The sequence below is a fragment of the Ailuropoda melanoleuca genome, chromosome 4 (genome assembly GCF_002007445.2).
Source record: "Ailuropoda melanoleuca isolate Jingjing chromosome 4, ASM200744v2, whole genome shotgun sequence".
NCBI classification, from domain to species: domain Eukaryota; kingdom Metazoa; phylum Chordata; class Mammalia; order Carnivora; family Ursidae; genus Ailuropoda; species Ailuropoda melanoleuca.
Window position 1 is genome coordinate 109910690 of NC_048221.1, and position 20582 is coordinate 109931271.

A 20582-nucleotide genomic window follows, 5' to 3' on the forward strand; every position below is an offset into this window, starting at 1 on the left:
TGGCTGTTACTGAAAACAATGAGGGGAAGGAGGCTTCCGTCAGTGCTGCACACGCTGGCTCAATACTCGAGCAACAGGGGCACGGATCCAGCCTCCTGAGCCTGAGAAACAACAATGCACCCTCATAAGACCTTGTTCTACTGACCCTCCCCAGTGACACGTGCCGAAAAGTGAAGGAAATCTAACAGCAACCAAGGACTGAGAGGGGAAAAGTCCCGGTGTGCTCTCAGTCGGCACTGCTGAGCTCCGTCTACCTGAGCGCCCCACTTCCCTTCTTGCCGTGGAACGTATCTGTGTCCAGGGGACCTTAAAAGGCCCCCAAAGAAAACGACCTCCTGGGGATGGAAACGCCTACCTTGGGTCTGGATGGGGTTGAAGAAAGGAAATTTGTCCTGGTAAAGGCTCTCGAAGGCACTGTTTCTCAGGGCAGACACGGGCAAGGGCTGCAGGTCCAGAAGCTCGGTTGGAGGCGGGTACTTCTCTGGTAGGATCAGGTGCCGGAAGGAGACAGGCAGCTGGGTCTCACAAGCTGCCAGAACAGAAACGGGAGGGGTCACGAGCAGTCCTCCCTTACCTAATGGCCCCTCAGAGCCCCTCCATGCACGCTGGAAACCCCAAGGCAACAGCTGGTCATATCACTGCGACCCCACAAAGTCTAGTGCAGGCCAAGACACTCCTATGACCCCCCGGAAGACGTGCCCCTATGGGACCACGTAGAGACACACTCACAGAGCCAGCGGTCAGACACCACTCGGATGAAGTACTGAGGGGGCAGCGGTTCAAAGACAGGCACGAAGAACGTAATGAGGTGCTCGTCCTGGGCATACTTGGCCTTGAGTAGAAAATACTCATGGTGGAGTATCACCTCACTGTCCACATCTTCCACCAGAATCCAGAATGCCTCGGATGACCCGTGAACCTATCAATACAAGCACAAGTAAAAGGACGTGAGCCAGCGTGGACTCACAGCTCCGATCCAGCTCTCCTCGGGAGCATTCTGCGAGCCTCCGCCGAGCGAGGCCTCACCTTCTCATCCCACTGGAAGTCCGGCGTGATGGTCAGCTCCACTTTCAGGGTGGAGCGTGTGATGGGCTGTAGGTGCACCGACAACTCCAACTTGGGGAAGAGGTGGACGTACTTGTGGATGGTCTTCCCCATCTTCGGCATGCGGATAAGCTCCCCTAGGAGGACACGAGAGTACAGCGGCTGCGGCCCAGCCTGCCGAGCACGGCTGCAAACTGGGCCCTGAGGGCAAGGAGCACATTCCACTCCAGTGCACAGACTCCCGCCCTCACTCTTAGGGCAGCCCAGAGGATTCAAAGTCACATCAGTGGGCTGTGGAGAAGTGAACACGGGACAATAGGGCACCAGGCCTCGGAAATGGGAAGTAAGAAGGCTTAGAAAGATGTCTGAGCAGTAAGGAGAGAGAGGAGAACTTCCCACACACCTATCTCATTATGATTCAGGTCATACAGACGCTCAAAGGGGAAGTTTTTCTTCTCGATCTTCTTCACTACTTCCTCAGGGAGTTTCCGGAACTGGCGCAGAGGACACATGGACTGCCACCTAGCCAGGAAGGACATATCACCGTCAGTCCCTTGTGTCACAAATGGCCCTCACCATGGCTTCCAACAGATTAGCCGTGACCACACAAAACACAGTCGTTAATGGAAAGCTCTGGGAACCACACCAGCAGCGACACTTGCAAGCCATCATTCCCCACCCCTTTCCCCCCACCCCCAGGCTCCACCCAAAGGGCCTTCCCTCTTGTCAACTTTCACCCAAGTCCAAGTCCCACTTCAGGCGTGAGGGACTCAGAGATAAGAGCACTCCAAGGCTTCCCCACCACACCCTCAGCCTGGGACCTTAGCTCACGGTGACCAGCTTCCAGCTCCCCCGGCCCTTACATGCGCTTGTCAATCATCTTGCAGAGGTTCAGCGTCTTGTCCGTAAGCTGCGCCCAACCTCGGTTCAGGACGATCTCAAAGATGGCACGCATCAACCGGCCAGCCGACTAGGAAAGAGAAAGCATTCCCTCTGTTAAGTCCAGTATCCCCAGACCTCATGAAGCCACCCAACACGTGGCTTAATTACCTCAAGCTCTGATGCGGTGAGGCACACCACGCACAAACAAAGTCCCTCTGTAATTACCACTCCTCTTCACAGGAGGCGCTTGCCAAACGCGGCATAGTCAGAAAAGTGCAGCTCGAGCTCACCATGCATCTTCACTCAATACTCACTGCATGATTTTAAAGCTCCGGCTCACTTAGCACTAGGGATCTAGCAGGAGTAAGGATGCTAGTGACTTGCCCTTACAGATAAAGACCAAGCATAGCTAAGAGCCTTCTGCCGTTTCCGGATCTACATCTGAGCCCAGCAGCCACAGTGGGAAGTCATTTCCTGTAGGAAAGCAGACACCACGTTTTGTGGCTCTCCACAGCACTCTCTCTTAAGGCCCTACCTCTCCGCATACTTAAGGTCAGTGACACAGAGTGGCTATACCAGACACACATGAACCAACGAGCCAAACAGGGCAAAACTTGGCCTTCTTTCCCCCTCACTAGGGTCAGGCCTCCTTTCTCCAAGACACATACCAGCACACAGCTGCAAGCTGCTCAGTTCTCTTCTGGCAGCACCACTCTGCTCTCACCTGTGTGACATACACCATGTCCGCCATTAGCGCAAAGCCCTCCAACTTCAGCTGCGAGATGAAGGCCTGGAGCAGCACATTGATCTGGAAAAAAGCAAGGTTGGCCAGAAGGTGGCCAATCACTGAAGAGTCCAGTCCAAGAAAGTGAATCACATTTCTGTTCCAGAGTCCATGCCAGGTTAAGATCTTGCTTTATAGGCATTAAATAATCATTACTCCACATAAAAAGACCACGTGAGAAGGATGCAAAAACTGGGAGAACCGAGCGGGTCACCAAATACGAACTCGAATTAGGAGATTACTAAACCACCCACTCCTTATCCCAAGCCGGGGAGCGGGCTCACCTTTGCACTGGGCTCTTCAATGCTCTCCTTCACGGGGATGGGCACCCGCTCCAGCAATTTCTGCAGCTCCAGCTTCTCCTCCTGCCACAAGAAGGAAACAGGTCATGAAAAAGGCAGGTGACTGAGAAGAGAACCCATCCAGGGGTTCAGCAGTGAGTACCAACCACCTGTCCCAACATGCCATGGGGACTCACCTCTCTCACAGTGATGTTCTTAAACTCTGAGGACAAGGAGAAGACTCTGAAAAGCTCAATCTCACTCAGGGTGGGCTTCAGCAGCTGGTTGTAGGTCTGTACTGTATCATTGGTGATGTAGTAGTGGCTGGCTATGCGGCCCAGCTCTGTCACCTACAAAGGAGGAACACTCAGTCCAACGGCGATCATTAACAAGTGGCAACCTCTCACTGTGGGCCACGGGTGCCTACCGCGCACCCACTGGACGAACTCACGACAACACTACCGCCAGGCCCACGTACATGAGGAAACATGGCACAGTACACTGACCAACGGTCCCACTTTCTGTGCCCACACAGAAAAGACAGCTGAATTAGCCACCTCAACGCAAGTGACACAAAGGAGGCAGCAGCAGGTTCTAATATGCCATTTTAGAAGTTCCCAGATTCAAAGGCCACGGTCCAATCCCGTTTTTTTATTGCTCCGAACAATAGGCAATTAGATGGGCAGTATCCAAATCAAGAATGCAATTTGAAAAATTGTCTCCTGGGGCTACCACTTAGTTCCTGAGACCTTTGCCTCAATCCCTCAGCCCACTCACCTGGAAGTTGCCTGTCTTCTTGTCATACTTGACCAGATTGTTCTTATCCAGCATCAAGGCAGCAGTATGAACCAGATCCAGTCGGCGCTGGTCCAGCAGGGGATCCCCCTTGAGGTCATCGTGAGAGATGCCATAGAGGGTTGGGGATCGGAGCATTCGGATATACAAGTAGGCATAGCCCAGCCAGTTCACCGCATCCTACAAGAAGAGATAGCTCATGGGTCTTAGCATGGAGAACTGATGTGAACTGATGTCCGAGTGAAATGTTCCCGTAAATTGCTTAGAAATTCCCAATGATAAGAACGTATATTATGTTCTCTGCTGAAGGTTTTTAACATTTCATTATTAAAGAAACAAAGAGTGCTTTCTGAGATCTCGGTAACAAAGGGAACTGGCCGCCACAGACCTGACAATCTTCTGAGAGACGGCTTACATCGAAGATGTGGGGTGTAGGGTTGGAGGACCCTGGACGCCGGTGGCCCACAGCACCACAACGGAGACCATCCCACCCTGGTACCTTGGCTTCTCCAGAGAAAGCAAGAAGCGCCAAAAGCAGAGCCCTTCCCTACCTTGGCATTCTGGACGTTCCCCAGCACGATTTCCGCATTAAGCATGTCAGGCAACTTCGAAACCATCTGGCTCTCAATAGGAAGTTGCTGATTGAGGAGGGAGAGGTAGTACTGTAGCTCCCCATGAGACGTGATGAGTATGCCTTCGCCCTTGGTGTCATACTGGGGTCTTCCAGCACGTCCCAGCATCTAGGTCAGAGACAGCAAACCAAGACGGCTGTGGCCACAGAGCTTATGGATTTGTTCCCAGGCTTCTACTTTACAGAACCCCACCTTCCATCTGCCACCTTTTTGGCCCCCTTGCATTTTATACACAGGATACTTTCCCCCCACTGAAAATAACCTCAAAAGTTCCATACCTGCAGAATGTCCAGTGCCCCCAGTTCCGTCCAGCGCCCCTTCTCTGGACTGTACACCTGGGTGCCTTTGATGATGACTGTATGCGCGGGGAGATTCACCCCCCAAGCCAGGGTTGCTGTGGAAACTAAAACCTACAGCAGCAAGGCAAGGGAATAAGGAAAACAGACGTTAGCTCCAGAGGGTGAGTACCCCCAAGTCCTCTAGGAAACCGGCCTCAGAGCTTCTAGCAGGACTGAGATGGGCCCCACACTCGTCAGTGTAAGACTAGAATAAAAAGGGAAGGAAACCCTGGGTTCCTCATCTATTCAACCTTTCATGGTTCCAGAGATACTTAACAGACAAAAGTGCAGACCAACGTTAATCAACTTAAGATTACTAGACAATTAATAAAGATTACTAGACAATAATACACCGTATCCTGAGAGAGAACAAACAAGGTCCTGACTTCATGAGGCCCTGCTTGGCGGTATCTGGAGTCACTAAACATGCTTCCTTGTCATGCTTCTCGGACACTTTCCTAAAATCACTCGCCTTCCCTCACACAATATGTAAAGAGCTGGGAGAGGTGGCACGTTCTATCTACTGTACCACCATACCCCTCTGACCTGGTTTACCTGAGCCAGAAACAAAGCACCGGGCACAAACACATGGCACTCGATGTTTCAGGTCTTCTGAAGCCTACATTTTGCCCACCCTCACCTGAATGTGTTTATCAGCGAAAAGATCTTCTACAAGTGTCCTGTCAACTCTGGTCATGCCTGCATGATGAATAGCAAAGCCATACGGGAGAAGATCCTTCAGCTCCAGGTTCTGCGGGACAGAGAAAGAACAGGTGAGGAGGTGAGCCTCACTGTGGGAACTCTACAGAGACTAAGCAGATCTCTTCACATGAGACCCTGCCCCTTCACCTAGTCCACATAACCACACCCAGCCAATCTACCTTAACCTGTCCGAGACAACAGCCCCACAATGCCGTCGAGGACTGTCTGGATAACCTTGGATTGAGCCAGTTACCAGGCAGGAAACAGAGAACCGGGCCTGTCTCTCCTCACCTTGCACTGCTCAGCTTCTGTCCGAAGGACTTCTGTGGAGGCTGAGCCCTCCCTCAGAAACAGACCCAGAGTGTCCTTCTCTAGGCACATGTCCCGGATGGCCCTGGCCGTCTTCCCAGTCTCCTTCCGGGAGTGGACAAACACCAGCACCTATGGAAAAACCACAGTTTACCACAGTCAAGAGACACAGTTACCACTGTCACTCCTACGGCCCTGAGGCACCAGTAGCAGGAAGCAGAGGCTACACCATTATGAGGTGAGAAACCAAGGTCTAAAAGAGGAGCGATGGCAGGAAAGTCTACTGATTCAGAAGCTGGCAAGACCCTATATGAATGAAACTACAAAGCAGAGTGGCAGAGTCCTGTAGCTGGGAAACTAAGCTCTTAAGCACTCTATCTTTGAAACCATGTTTAAATATAATAAAGGATGCAAATTCAGGAATCTCAATTACGAATCTGTGTTTAGGCAGCTGACAGGATTCTAAGCCACCTGAGGAATGTGTCTGCAAAGTAACAGCTGAAACACTATATTAAATGATGGGCACCAGCCTTTATGAAAGGACCGAGGAAGAAGTCTCAGAATGAGACTAGTACAATTTGGTAGGAAAGTCATCCAAGTATTTAGTGCCAAGAAAAGATCTCTCTCTTCATTTAAATTCATATGCTTTTTATCAGACAAAAATCTATACACAACCTGTTGCTTTTTCTTAGTTTTTGTCTTGGTGAACTTAACTAAACAGTGTTCAATTAAAAAACTGTAACATATTTTCTAGTAAAATGCTCTCCCTTCCACTGGTTTTTAATTTTCATCTTTATTTTTACTGTGTTACATTTTTAGTGTCAGTCATCCAAATCTTTTGGGGAAGGATCCCTGATAATGTAGAGAGACAGATGATTATCCACACCTGGGGATTTCTTTTTTGGGAGTTTTTAAATTACAAATTCAACTTCTTATAATGGTTACGAGACTATTCAGGTTATCTATTTCATCTAGGCTGAGTTCTGGTAGTTGGTACGTTTCGAGGAATTGGCCCATTTCTTCTAGGTTGTCAAAACTTACACATAAAGTTGTTCGCATCCTTTCAATGGCTACAGATTCTAAAGTAATATCCCATTTTATTCCTAATATTGGTGATCTGAGTTGTATCTTCTCTCCTCATTTTTGTCAGTCTTGCCTGATTATAAATCAAAAATTCAAAAGAACAGAGTTCAACAGGAAACCACAGACAGACCTGATTTTTTCCAGCATGTTCCATGATTTTCTCATAGACTATTTCATTCATGATCTGGAAACGCTTGATAGCTTTTTTCTCTGTGATACCCACATAAGTCTGTTCCAGAGGCACAGGGCGAAAGCTAGAAATTCAGCAGTTACACAAATGAGGCTTCTGGCATAGAATACTGAGGAAATAAACAGTCATTTTCACTGCCCGGGAACTACACTCCTTTCTGGATTCACACCACATCAAAACCCAAAGACCCTTCTAATACCCAATCCAACAAAGCTCCTCGAAAAAGGGGAAAGGCAGCAGGAAGGTCACCATGGTGAAACTTCTCCCACTTTTTCTCATACCTGTTGTCGAAGTAGAAGAGACCCTTGGCAGGATCGACACGCAGGAAGGTAGCCACATCTTCATAGTTGGGAAGGGTAGCACTGAGACCGATGAGTCGGACATCCTCCTGGGTCATCTCAATGTTTCGGATGGCCCTGGCCACCAAAGCTTCTAAGACAGGACCTCTGTCATCGTGGAGAAGATGGATCTCATCCTAAGGAATGAGGGGGCCGCAAATTACCTCTAGGACTAGAAAAACGTAGCCCTCTTTCCAGAGAATAGTCCCATCTTGTAGTACGTACCAGATATGCCAAATAAGGAAGAAAAGAGATCCCAAGCAAGAGAAACCCAAAGGGTGAGACAACAAGCACTAGGAAATACCATTTCCCAGAAAATATCATGCTGTGTCCACAGAGCTGCAGTGCTAGTTTAGTGAAACATATGCTTTACAGCAAGAAAATCTGATACTTCAGAAAATGAAGCTTCCGAGCAGACTGTATTTTTATCAAATAAGGCTTCACCTCTGCACGTTTACTACTTAGCACTTGCAAAAGATCAGGAATCAAAGGATGAGTTCACATAGCCTAAGGCAGTGCTACTTGAATTTCAACACGCAGCAGGAGATCTTACTAAAAAGCAGATCACGGGGTGCCTGGGCAGCTTATTAAGTGCCCAACTCTTGATTTTGGCTCAGGTCATGAGCTCAGGGTCAGGAGACTGACCCCCATGTTGGGCTATGTGCTCAACACAGAGCCTGTTTGAAATTCTCTCTCTTTCCCTCTGCCCCAGCTCACGCTCGCGCTCAATAAATAAATAAAAATCTTAAAAGAAAAAAAGTATATTTCAGTAGGTGTGAGATAGGGCCAGGGACTCTGCACTTGTAACAAGACTCTGACTAGCAAGGCTCTAAAGCAGGGGTTGGCAAACTTCCTAAAGGGCCATACAGTCTCTGCTACAAACAGAACTGACCCTCGTACACAGGAGTTAGGGGTGCCCCACAGAGTCGACAATCTACTTATAACTTTGATTCCCCCAACACTTAACTACAAATAGCCTACTCTTTACCAGAAGTCTTACAACAACATAAATAGTTGGCTAACGTGTACTTCATAGATGTGTTATATACTGTATTCTCACAATAAAATATGCTAAAGAAAAGGCTATTAAAAGTATAAGGAAAAACACATTTACAGTACTGTACTGTATTTATTTTTTAACAATCAACACATAAGTGGACCCATGCAGTTCAAGCATGTGTTGTTCAAGAGTCCATTGTACTTAATTCTGTCCCTGCAGCACAAAAGCAGCTGTAAACTGTATGTAAATAAACGGGTATGGCTGTATTCCAAAACCAGTAGCCACAGATGGCCAAGCCCTGCTCCAGAATACTGAGAATCAACGCGCAAGTCTTCCTTCCTGCTCTCCCAGACAACTTACGGAAACTACACTCAGGCTCAAAGTCATTTTTGCCTGGGTGCTTCTGTGTATATGGAACACAATATCCTGACTCCCTCCTCATTCCCTCTGAGAATGGATTATTTATTAACAAAGCCCTTTAATATCCTGGAAAGACACAATTAGTTATGTCTGTTTACATTATTTCAAAATAGTTCAGGCATAAAAAAAGACACGAAGGACGACGTGGCGAACACCATGCGCCTCCTCGGAATGTTCCAATTAGGCGCCGACTCTCATTTACTGATAACAGCGAGGCCGACAACAGCTGTCATCATACAGGCTAGTGACTGGAGGAGAGCACTAAAGACAAAGTCAGGGTTAAGAGCCAGCGAACCCAGGGCGCCTGGGTGGCTCAGTCGGTTAACTGTCCGACTCTTGATTTTGGCTCAGGTCATGAGCTCAGGGGCATGAGATCAAGCCCCGTGGTGGGCACTGCACTCAGTGGGGAGTCTGCTTGAGATTCTCTCCCCACCTCTGCCCCTGCCTCCCTCCCCAGCTCACTTGCTCACTCTCTTACATAAAGCTTTAAAACAAACAAACAAAAATCCCAGCAAACCCTCCTCCACCAGGTCTGGTCCCCACGTCCCCAAGCACTCCCTGCTCACCAGAATGATGAGCCGCACGAGCTGGGTGTACGTGCGCTCCCCACCCTTGCGGGTAATGATGTCCCACTTCTCGGGGGTGCAGACGATGATCTGAGTAGCGCTGATCTCCTCCTTGCACAGCTGGTGGTCACCAGTCAGTTCTGCAACAGTGATGCCATAGGTGGCCAGGCGCTAGGTGGAGAAGAGGCACGTCAGGCAAAACTGCTTCAAGGGGGCCTTGCCACCACACTTTGGGAGGTCTGAGAGGAGGGTACTGGAAGGAGGTATCAACCCAACAGGGAAATAGCAAATGAATTAGATCGATCCCACGAACACATATATCTAAAACAAACCAAGTTTACATTTAGGCAAATGAAGCAGACAAAGGATCTCTGGAGCGTCTGCAGACAAGAGGGGAAAATGGAAACTTGTAGATAACAGGACCTAGAATAAAACACCACTAGATCTATTATCAACCACGCCCCATGAGTGCTTCGTAAGTTCTTCAATAATATAAATGGAAACAACTACAGAAAACTGCTATGGAGAGAATTAAAAGAAGATGCTAAATCCTTGCAGAAGTCCAAGAGAGATCCAGGACATTCTTGCTTCAGAAATACTCTGAACTTGGGTCATGCTCCACCTTGAAGTGGAAGAAAAATACCATAGGAGGCATTCCGGGGATGGCCTAATACAAGCAGTGACGCCCTAGACCCATTCCCAGTACCCTTCTACCCCCTTACCTTTCCAAAACTGCCCACCATCTCCTGTACCAGAGATCGCATGGGAGCGATGTAGATAATCTTGAAGTCATCCACGTTGATAGTGCCATCCATGTTAATGTGTTTCCCTATCTCTCGGAGCATACACATCAGGGCCACGTTGGTCTTACCCGCACCCTAAGACGGAAGTCAACGATGAGAAGGTCTGTTTACCTGCCCTCGCTTCCACAGGCTCATCACCAAAACAGACACAAGAGCATGTCCTGGGAATTGCATCTGACCATTTAACATCTCTTCCATCAGAGAACGAACATGGGGTGGGGGGGAATATGGGTGAAGATGAACAATCTTGCCACCAAAAACACACACCACTCTCCCCAAGAACAGAGCGGCCAGAGCAGTGCTCACCGTAGGGGCGCACAGCAGCAGATTCTCGTCTGTCTCCAGAGCAGCGCGGTAGAGTTTACTCTGGATCCGATTCAGTGTTTTGAAGCCCTCAAATCCAGCCTGGGCATACTTCGGCAGCTTCTCCACTGGAAGCAGTTGCTAGAAGAGAGAAACGCCGTTCACGCCCCACTGGCAGCACCCTCGCGCACGCCGTGTCTGTGGGATGGCCAGGACGGCACATCCCCTGCCCGCGTAACTCTCCGTTGAAGGAGATTTGACTCTGTCCCCGGGGCTCGCAATCAAAACAGAGGGACCTCTGAAGCAGCTTCCACATCAGGGATAAACTATCGATGAGACAAGGCCACATTTTGGCCAATGGGCTGAAATCCAAGCTGGAAGGAAGGTGAAAACTGAAGAAAACTGAGAAAAGTGATTCACTCACTTCCTCCGAACCGAAGGGCTTGGGCTTCAGGGCAGGCACATGCACCTCTTCATAGCCCTTGCGCTGGCGACGGAAGGACCCATCAGGAAGCTGACAACGTTTATTGGCCATGAAGTGGCTCCCCTGGGTAAAAACCAGGTCCTCCAAGTCTAGAACCTGCCGTGGAGCCAGTGCCTAGGAGTATGAAAAACAAAAACCCAAAGTGAGCAAGGTGAACCAATGAGTTTCCTATCCAGCACTGCCTTGGAAATGATCCTGAGACTTACCTCTCCACCCTGGTCCAGATCCATGGTTTCCAAGTCCGTGTCCATCCGGGACTGACGCACTCGCTCTCTCCGGGACCTTTCCTCCTGTCATGGGGAAAGGCACGAAGAATAGTAATTCATCATCTTTGTAGGTTCTGGTCCCTTTCAGTCCCTGTTTAGCTAAGCTTGACTCACAGGTGCTGACCAGTAAGTCCCAAAACAGAAAGACGGCCCTTTATGTTTAGACCCTTGCCATGGGGACCACCAGCATGATGAAAGCCAAGTGAACAGCTTTAAAGGGACAATGCAGGGACACCTGGGTGGCTCAGTTGGTTAAGTATCTGGCTTCAGCTCAGGCTGTGGTCTCAGGGTCCTGGGATCGAGCCCCACATCGAGATCCCCACTCAGCAGGGAGTCTGCTTGCCCCTCTCCCTCTGCCCCTCCCCCCACTCATGCATGCACGCACTCTCTCTCATGAATAAATAAAACCTTCTAAAAAATATGGGGCGCCTGGGTGGCTCAGTCGTGAAGCGTCTACCTTCGGCTCAGGTCATGATCTCAGGGTCCTGGGATCAAGCCCCGCATCAGGCTCCCTGCTCAGAGGGAGGCCTGCTTCTCCCTCTCCCACTCCCCCTGCTTGTGTTCCCTCTCTTGCTGTCTCTCTGTCCGATAAATAAATAAAATGTTAAAAAAAAAAACCAAAACCTTCTAAAAAATAAAAAAATACACTATCCTCTAAAAAAAAAAAAAGGATAATGCACAGCACAGGAGTTTCACAAGTAAATGTTCAACAATTCAGTATCAAGGGCTATCCCTAAGTGTAGAAGTGTGGGTTCTGTGTTCAGCCACATGTGTTCTGGTTCTGCATTTTCAGTAATTACCATGATTTCAGTCAACACATGTGTTCTATCCCTGCATTTTCAGTAGATACCATGATTTACTGTGTAAACTGTGAAGGGCCCATGGTGCTGGTGAATACAGCAGCAGGCCAGCAGTCTCTCGACCACATCAATGTGAATGTGTTAATTCTAATCTGTACCAGTGACAAACCTCAAAGAATTCAGAGAAGTACTTAACTTCTTCAACCCCCTCTTCTTCTTTTTTTATTTTATTTTTTTGAAAGATTTTATCGATTTATTTGACAGAGATAGAGACAGTGAGAGAGGGAACACAAGCAGGGGGAGTGGGAGAGGAAGAAGCAGGCTCTCAACAGAGGAGCCTGACGTGGGGCTCGATCCCGGAACGCCGGGATCACGCCCTGAGCCGAAGGCAGACGCCTAACCGCTGTGCCACCCAGGCGCCCCTCTTCTTCTTTTTTTAGATTTTATTTGAGAGAGGGAGCATGCGCAGAGTGATAGCGTGCATGCACGAGCAGGGGGAGAGGCAGAGGGAGCAGCAGATTCCCCACTGAGCAGAGAGCCTGATGCAGGACTCAATCCCAGGACACTGCTATCATGACCGGAGCCAAAAGGCAGATGCCCAACCAACTGAGCCACCCAGGACCCCTCCACCCCCTCTGCTAATAGGAATTCAGCTTTACACTATAATTTTTAAGAGAGAGCGAGCGAGAACATGAGTGGGAGGGGCAAAGGGAGAGAATATCCCAAGCGGGCTCCACACTCAGCACCTAACACGAAGCTCGATCTCACGACCCTGAGGAACATGGCCTGAGCAGAAATCAAGAGTCAAACACTCAACCAACTGAGCCACCCAGGAGCCAGACTGAAGTCTCTTTTCCAAAGCAAACACTCTAGCTCGGGAATCAGACAGATAAACGACCCAGGCCTTACCCGGATCAGATCCTCCTTTTCAGTCTCGTGGAGCTGGTACAGGAACTTGGAGAGTTCTGGATCAGCTTCCATCTTTCCCATGATCCTTTCCTTTTCCGCTTCACTCTGTGCACTGGCCAGTAAGGTGCAGTATAAAACTGCCAATGGCAAAAGGTAGAAACGGAAGGTGAGAAGGAGGGGACTGGGGTAGAAAGCAAGCTAAGCAAAACAGGCAGGCGCTCAAGCTCTGAAAGTCAGTCTCCATCACACACACACACACACGCCATGTATACGCTCCAGAAAGGACCACTATATACTCACTCATCATCCTGTGCTGTCGCAACACTTTAATAAAATCGAACGTGTTGAAACCAAGAAGCAGAACCAGCTGGTTCTCACATTCCCGATCATCACTGGCCGTCTGCAGAGAGAAGGTAACACCATGATTAAGGACACAGCCATCTGCTTCGTAGCTATCCCATCTGCTAAGATACGCACAATGAAGACAAAACCACATCTCGGCCATACCTTCAAGATCTCCAACACTTCATCTGCCTTCTTCTGTGACACAATGGCATCATCATAGAAGCGACTGAGCTGCCGCTGGAGCCAAAATGCATCAATATCCCGCGGGTGCAAATCCTTCTTCTTGGAACTCATCAGTTCCCCTGAGGCTACAAGCTATAGAAGGAACCAGGCACTTAGCTCATGCCGTGTCTCCATCTGCCCCAACTGCTTTCTCAACATCCTGCAACAAAGGTCTCCCTGCCACCAGAGCCTACCAGCTTTAAGAATTTCCCAGAATTTAAAAAACCCTGTCAGGGCGCCTGGGTGGCACAGCGGTTAAGCATCTGCCTTTAGGCTCAGGGCGTGATCCCAGCGTTATGGGATCGAGCCCCACATCAGGCTCTTCCATTATGAGCCTGCTTCTTCCTCTCCCACTCCCCCTGCTTGTGTTCCCTCTCTCGCTGGCTGTCTCTATCTCTGTCGAATAAATAAAATCTTTTAAAAAAATAAATAAATAAATAAATAAAAATAAAAATAAAAAACCCTGTTATACTGAATTCAGGAGCATACCAAACTTACATTTCATCAACACATGCCTTTGTGAAGAATAATGAGTGACTGAAATCTTAAGAAAATCAAGACGCTGAATGTTTACTATGGCTCCTATAAAAGGCTAGCTCGGTAAGTGAATATATGACAGGATCTACATAGGAGAAACAAATGCTATACCCAGAAATCCCCTAGCCTTGCAGCAACAGGCCAGAGCAAATGGTACTTACATTAGCTGAAAGGGTGCAGCGGACTACAGCCTCGTCCCCTTCCATGTCATCATCAGATGCCTCTTCTCGAACCTCCCCGTACACATCTTCATCACCTTCCTACAGAAACAGCCCAACCCCAACTCATGATGTGGAGATGATCCTAACATCACCACAGAACCTCTCCCTTGAGTCCCTTAAAATGAGCTCCATGGTTGCAGAAATGGCGCTGGGGGAAACCAACAGCTTCCTGGAGCCAGAGCCTTAGTCCAGAGTACGTGTAACTGAATGCTCTCATTACTCTAAGTCCACTGGCATGGAGTCACTAGATGCTTCTACTCTCTTCTGCTTCTCCTCTTAGACTGCCACAATGGCAACCAACTGGATCACATTCTCTCGTATATGCACAATCAATAAATGAAAAGACAGAACTATCAGCTAACGGGAGGGAAGAGCAATACAGAAACTATGCTTGGGAAAACACATGGTGATCCAGAGATGTACAGACAACTCAGCTTGCTCTCCACTATCTCTCCTCACACTCTCTCACACTGTAAGTACTCCATACTTAGCACAGGGTCATGTTACAAACAGGTACTTAATCAGTAAGTCTTTGATAAACGAATGAATGCTACAGGTAAAACACTCTTCTATAGTTTGTAGCCACTTTTTTTTTTTTTAAGATTTTATTTTTAAGTAATCTGCACCCAATGTGGGGCTCAAACTTACAATCTTGAGATCAAGAGTCCCACGCTCTACCCACTGAGCCAGCCAGGCATCCCTAGTTAATAGGGTTCTATGATTTTAAACAGCAACAAACTGGGAGCACCTGGCCGCTCAGTGGGTAGAGCACACGACTCCTGACCTCAGGGTTGTGAACTCGAGCCCCACGATGGATGCAGAGATTACATAAAAAGAAACTAAAAAAAAAATCCTATCAGGGCGCCTGTGCAGTCAGTTAGCTGTCCAACTCTTGGTTTCGGCTCTGGTCATGAACTCGACGGTCCTGGGACTGAGCCCCGTGTCAGGCTCTGCACTCAGCATGGAGTCTGCTTGACATTATCTCTCCCTCTCCCTCTGCCCTCCCACTCGTGCAGTCTCTCTCTAAAACATAAATAAATAAATCTTTAAAAAAATCCCATTAACTACACCACAGAAAGCAGCTTAGCAGTCGTCTACTTCTTAAATCTTATTTAGCAGATGGAGGAATAAGCAAAATGACCTACCCGAGCTACAGGACCACACTTCAGATCTCGTGGCTCCCAGTTGGGGGCTCTTTCCTCCGACTCTCTCGTGCTACCTCTGCTTCCTGTCTTACTTAGTATATGAAATTTCGAGGCTGGCATTTTGCCTGAGCCAAACTCGCCCACTGAGAACTCTAAGGCAACTCTGAAAATTTTTTCAAGTGTCCCACTTGTTCCTATTTAGTTATATTCAAGAATTCGGATGAGGTGGTATATCTCAGTGGCCGCTGCAACTGTCACTTAAACAACCATGTATGTCATATGCCCGTGCTCTTGGGCCAACGTGTATGCTTTTGCAACTGGCAGCACTGAAAAGTGGAAAATTCTCACAAAGATTAAAAGGGAATAAAACGTGGTGGTGTACCCCTCAATGAAGGTATACACTGCGCTGTGTGTCCTTCCTTTTGCTGACAGACTTGGTTTGTTTTAAATTATATGTCTACATGTACAGTGTAAATTTCCTTTATAAATCCCTAGAGATAACTGTAGCTAATTTTTAGCAAAATAACGTTTATGCCCAAGGTTGACAGCCACACAACACCATACAAATCTGTCTGGCTTAAGCTAGGGAGCTTCTTTACACCAGAAGTGGTCCCCTCACCTTAACAATTTCAAAAAACAAGAACACACTGGGTTTGCTTGCTTTCTCACTCACCTCCTCATCAGACTCAAACTGAACATTCACACCATATGTCTCATCAATGTTGTCATCTGCAACAATAAGGGATTAGAAAAAGACACAGCGAATTAGTGAAACAAGGCATTATGGGGCTAATTCCTCCCCAACTACTTGACTTGCCCGTCCTCGGCACAGATCTATGGTCTCAGGACCCACAGACAAAGACCCTTAACATAAGAAAGTCATCCATACTGCCATTTCTGAGGGCCTGCCAACTCTGGACACGGCCCTGCGCTGCTTGGTCAACTACCTGAGTGCTCCCACCCTTCCTCCCCGCCCCAAACAGGCTCTTCCCAAGTTTTCCTCCAGGTTCTATACAAAAGGTCTTAAAGAAGTAACTGCTGTAGGGGCGCCTGGGTGGCTCAGTAGTTAAGCGTCTGCCTTCGGCTCAGAGCGTGATCCTGGTGTTCTGGGATCGAGCCCCACATCAGGCTCCTCCGCTGGGAGCCTGCTTCTTCATCTCCCACTCCCCCTGTGTTCCCCTCTCTTGCTGGCTGTCTCTATCTCTGTCAAATAAATAAAATCTTAAAAAAAAAAAAAAAAAAAAAAAAAGANAAAAGAAAGAAAGAAAAGAAATAGCTGCTGCTGGGGCGCCTGGGTGGCACAGCAGTTAAGCGTCTGCCTTCGGCTCAGGGTGTGATCCCGGCGTTATGGGATCGAGCCCCACATCAGGCTCCTCCGCTATGAGCCTGCTTCTTCCTCTCCCACTCCCCCTGCTTGTGTTCCCTCTCTCGCTGGCTGTCTCTATTTCTGTCGAATAACTAAATAAAATCTTTAAGAAAAAAAAAAAAAATAGCTGCTGTAATCTAGGGACTCTGATTCATTGATCACAACTCCTCAGACACCAAACAGGTTATGGGAACTCATGGATACATTCAGAGGTTTTTAAGACTTGGGACTTGAAAGTCAAATTAAGAAGCCAAAAGTAACAATTTAATATGATGTGGACATCAAGAGCTCAGTTACCCATATTCTGGATTTCCTTGTCTCCACCGTAGTCTGTAATCTTTTTGCCCAAGTTTACTAGCACATGGTATCTGGTATCATCTGTCTGACCCAACAGCAGGTCAATCTCCTTTCTTCTTTCCTTGTCCCGAAGCTTTTCATTCTTTAGGACAGCTAGAACTTCATCAGCTGCCCCGCAAAGGATATCACGTGGCTGGTGGCCAAAAAATTTTAAAAATTTAGAACGAGACACAGAACATCATTGGCCAGCTTTATGTGACAACAGGATGTGAAGAGTCACACCTCTTTAAAACCTGAATACCAGGTTCTGACCATTTTCATTACTATTAATTAAAAAAATGCCACAACTGTAGGAAAACTCATCTGTTTTTAAAAAGATTAGGTAGGTAGTCTTAGGAAGTAGGACCCAACTTCCACAACAGTCTGGCGCATTTCTCCAGGCAACAGAGACACTCAGTGCTCCTCTAGCCCACCAAACTTTTGGTAATTCTTCGTCCTCACCAGAACCTCTGAGACTCATTAAGGTCCTTAATCTAGTCACACATGTATAATGGTCAAGAGCATGGATTCTGGATATAGAATACCCAGGCTCATATGCCAAATAGTACCTCTGTGATATGGGAAAATTACTTAACTATTCTTTCCACCAGTAAAATGGAAAATGAATATTAACAGCACCTAGGCAGAGTGCTAGTATGAGGACTGAGAGAGAGAAGGCATGTAAAGCACCACTGCACACAGAGTGCTCAGTAAATATTAGCCACTTCCACAAACTCTTATGGCCCACACAGGAAAATCCACAGACAAGGTTCTTCTGGTACCTCCCAGTTGTGACCCTCTCCCTCTCCAAAACCACAGCTCCACCCTCTGGCTTCCTCACCTGGTCCCCAAGGGCAGCCTGGATGAAGCTGAGCAGCACCTCATAGGTCTCCCGGGTCTCTTTAGTCTTGGGCTTATAGATGATACCCACCATCTCATCGATGCCCTCGGACAGCAGGGTATACCCCTTCATCTTGTTAATGTCATGTCGGTCCTCATCACGCTTTCTTCGCCTAATGAACACAAGATGTTTAAGAGGCAGAACCTGCACCCCAAAAGGCAAAACTAAATCAAGCCTACCCTCCTCTCCCCAGCTTCACGGCACACAGGTCATATTTAAAAACATGAATCTGCACCTCAGCAAATGATTCCCATTTGGCCATCTTTATGGGAATACAGTAACAGGAAGGGAGTCCTTCGTTATCCTCTCGCTAGACAGCCTCCTCATTCATTTGAAAAAAGACAACCCTTTTTACTTGGCATGACAACACCATATAATCAAATTTCGACTTGCCACTTCTCGCACACGTTTTCTCCAAAAGAATCTACTGCCATTGATTCCCAAAAAATTATAACAAACCTGGAAAGGAAGCCACACTCTGCAAAGTGGAGAACCAGTGATGTATTAACTCATTCCAAATATATCTAATCAAAGGGTGCCTGGCTGGCTCAGTTGACAGAGCATCTGACTCTTATCTGGGGCTGTGGGTTAAAGCCCCATGTTGCAAAAATTACTTAAAAATAAAACCTTTAAAAAAAAATACAACTAATCAAAACTGGGCCTACCCATTTTTGAGATTTCATCATGGGAGAGGAGAAAGACACAGAGATATCAGGGATTTCAAAATATAAAGATGAGGAAGTTCAATGATATTTTAAGTTTTGAAATATATCCCCCAAAAAGAGAAACAACAACAACAAAACCAAAAAAAACCTTTTATAATATGGATCCTTGAATATTAGTCCATACCAACAAAAGCAGGACATGGGCAACAGCAGAGGAAAGAAGTTGGAATTGGACATTTGTAATGGAAGAAAAAGAGTTAATGAGACATGGAATAGCAAGGGTCTTGAAAATACTGTGGAGAAAATTAAGATCTCTCTATGGACCAGAAACATATACATTAGAAAAAGCCCTAAAACTTATTTTCTCAGGGTGCCTGGGTGGCTCACTTGGTTAAACACCCAACTCTTTTTTAAGATTTTATTTATTTATTTGACAGAGACAGCCAGCGTGAGAAGGAACACAAGCAGGGGAAGTGGGAGAGGAAGAAGCAGGCTCCTAGAGGAGGAGCCTGATGTGGGGCTCGAACGCTGGGATCACACCCTGAGCCGAAGGCAGACACTTAACAACTGTGCCACCCAGGCACCCCTCAACACCTGACTCTTGACTTTGGCTCAGGTCATGATCTCAGAGTCGTGGTATCAAGCCCTGAGTCGGCTCTCACTCAGCATGGAGTCTGTCTGTCCCTCTCCCTCTGCTCCTACCCCTGCTCTATCTCCCAAATAAACAAATAAATAAAATCTTTATAAAAGTTGTTTTCTCACTTCAGTACACATACCGAGGCCAAAGAACCTTTTAAATCTCATGTTCTGTTTTTACCTTAGCCAAGTTGTTTTAATGCCACTAATGTCTCATCTTGCACCAAACATTTCAACAAAAACACTGCTCAAATGCTCAAGGAAAGTTGGATTTTGGATCCCAAGAAAAATCACGTTCTCCTTGGTACTCACTTGGCTCTTCTTTCCTCCTGCATCTGTGGTTTGGTCCTTTGAGCCTTATCTCCCATCCGGGTGCCCTCCAACTTCCCAACCAGGGACAGCACCTCTCCCGTGGGTTCATCCCGGCGGGTCCGGTCAATGAGAGAGCGGTCAGCTTGGAGGACAAGATTCGAGTTCTGAAAAGATCACAATATTATCCAAGCTCTGACACGAGGAGGGCAACTTCCTGCATCACAGGAATAAGGCTTGATAATATCAAAGTTAGTAAGAACTGGAGCAACTAAGTGCTGATAAGCACAAGGGGAATAAGAGGTTTTCCTTAAGGCGAAAGAGCGCCACACAACTGCACAGGAGGAAAAGGGGATCAAATCAATTGAACGATCCTTGCTCCTAACACTGCCCGTAACAACCCACACCTGGGATAAGTGGTGGCATGCTGGGGGTGACAGAGAAGGGGGCGGGTATGGCGTCGAGGGGACAGGGAACAAACACTCCTAGCAGAACTCTTAGCCCATCCCGCCCGCCCTAGACCCTAGTGTGGTTATTCATGTCATGTACCCCCACCTTCGCCTGGATCTGATTTCGTCTCCGCTTTCGTGGTTCACCCGTAGGCCTTCAGACTAAAACTCCCCTTCCCCGCCTCCCGCTCCCAGTGCGTTCCCTAGCCCGGGGCCTTCCCCGAGCCCACACGCACCGCCTTGTACTCGTACTGCAGGCTACGGGCGGTCACATCCGCCATGGCCGCGGCTTTCCGGGGATCTCAGACCTCAGCTCCCCTCACCGCACGCTACCAAAAACCGTTGCTTCCCGCTCCCTCCGGGCCGCAGCAACGCAAGATTGACGCACAGGAGAGGGAAAGAGACGTGCCCCCTTCCGCTTCCGGGTCGCGCGCCGGAAGTGTGGGTGGGGCATGTCTCTGGGGAAAGTGCGCCACTGACCCGCGGCCTTCTGGGCGGGGTGGGAGGAGCCTAGGTCCCCG

General features: G+C 48.0%; 1 protein-coding gene across 1 annotated transcript in view; it reads right to left on the reverse strand.

Annotated features, from left to right (window-relative positions):
* SNRNP200 (small nuclear ribonucleoprotein U5 subunit 200) overlaps positions 1 to 20342 on the reverse strand; it is a 29431-nt gene extending 9089 nt beyond the window's left edge. The window contains exons 1-29 of the mRNA XM_002926475.4: positions 20298 to 20342; positions 19616 to 19779; positions 17943 to 18114; positions 17063 to 17255; positions 16073 to 16128; positions 14195 to 14293; positions 13437 to 13589; positions 13230 to 13329; positions 12930 to 13066; positions 11161 to 11244; positions 10895 to 11068; positions 10474 to 10611; positions 10087 to 10242; positions 9365 to 9535; positions 7322 to 7515; positions 6981 to 7104; positions 5750 to 5899; positions 5397 to 5507; positions 4697 to 4828; positions 4338 to 4526; positions 3769 to 3966; positions 3189 to 3341; positions 2995 to 3075; positions 2651 to 2734; positions 1908 to 2014; positions 1448 to 1566; positions 1027 to 1181; positions 730 to 919; positions 356 to 529 (exon numbers count right to left, since the gene is read on the reverse strand). Of these exons, the coding sequence (XP_002926521.1) occupies positions 356 to 529; positions 730 to 919; positions 1027 to 1181; positions 1448 to 1566; positions 1908 to 2014; positions 2651 to 2734; positions 2995 to 3075; positions 3189 to 3341; positions 3769 to 3966; positions 4338 to 4526; positions 4697 to 4828; positions 5397 to 5507; positions 5750 to 5899; positions 6981 to 7104; positions 7322 to 7515; positions 9365 to 9535; positions 10087 to 10242; positions 10474 to 10611; positions 10895 to 11068; positions 11161 to 11244; positions 12930 to 13066; positions 13230 to 13329; positions 13437 to 13589; positions 14195 to 14293; positions 16073 to 16128; positions 17063 to 17255; positions 17943 to 18114; positions 19616 to 19779; positions 20298 to 20342 (4003 nt within the window). The remainder of the gene's footprint in view (positions 1 to 355; positions 530 to 729; positions 920 to 1026; positions 1182 to 1447; positions 1567 to 1907; positions 2015 to 2650; positions 2735 to 2994; positions 3076 to 3188; positions 3342 to 3768; positions 3967 to 4337; positions 4527 to 4696; positions 4829 to 5396; positions 5508 to 5749; positions 5900 to 6980; positions 7105 to 7321; positions 7516 to 9364; positions 9536 to 10086; positions 10243 to 10473; positions 10612 to 10894; positions 11069 to 11160; positions 11245 to 12929; positions 13067 to 13229; positions 13330 to 13436; positions 13590 to 14194; positions 14294 to 16072; positions 16129 to 17062; positions 17256 to 17942; positions 18115 to 19615; positions 19780 to 20297) is intronic.
* Between the last annotated feature and the right edge of the window lie 240 nt (positions 20343 to 20582).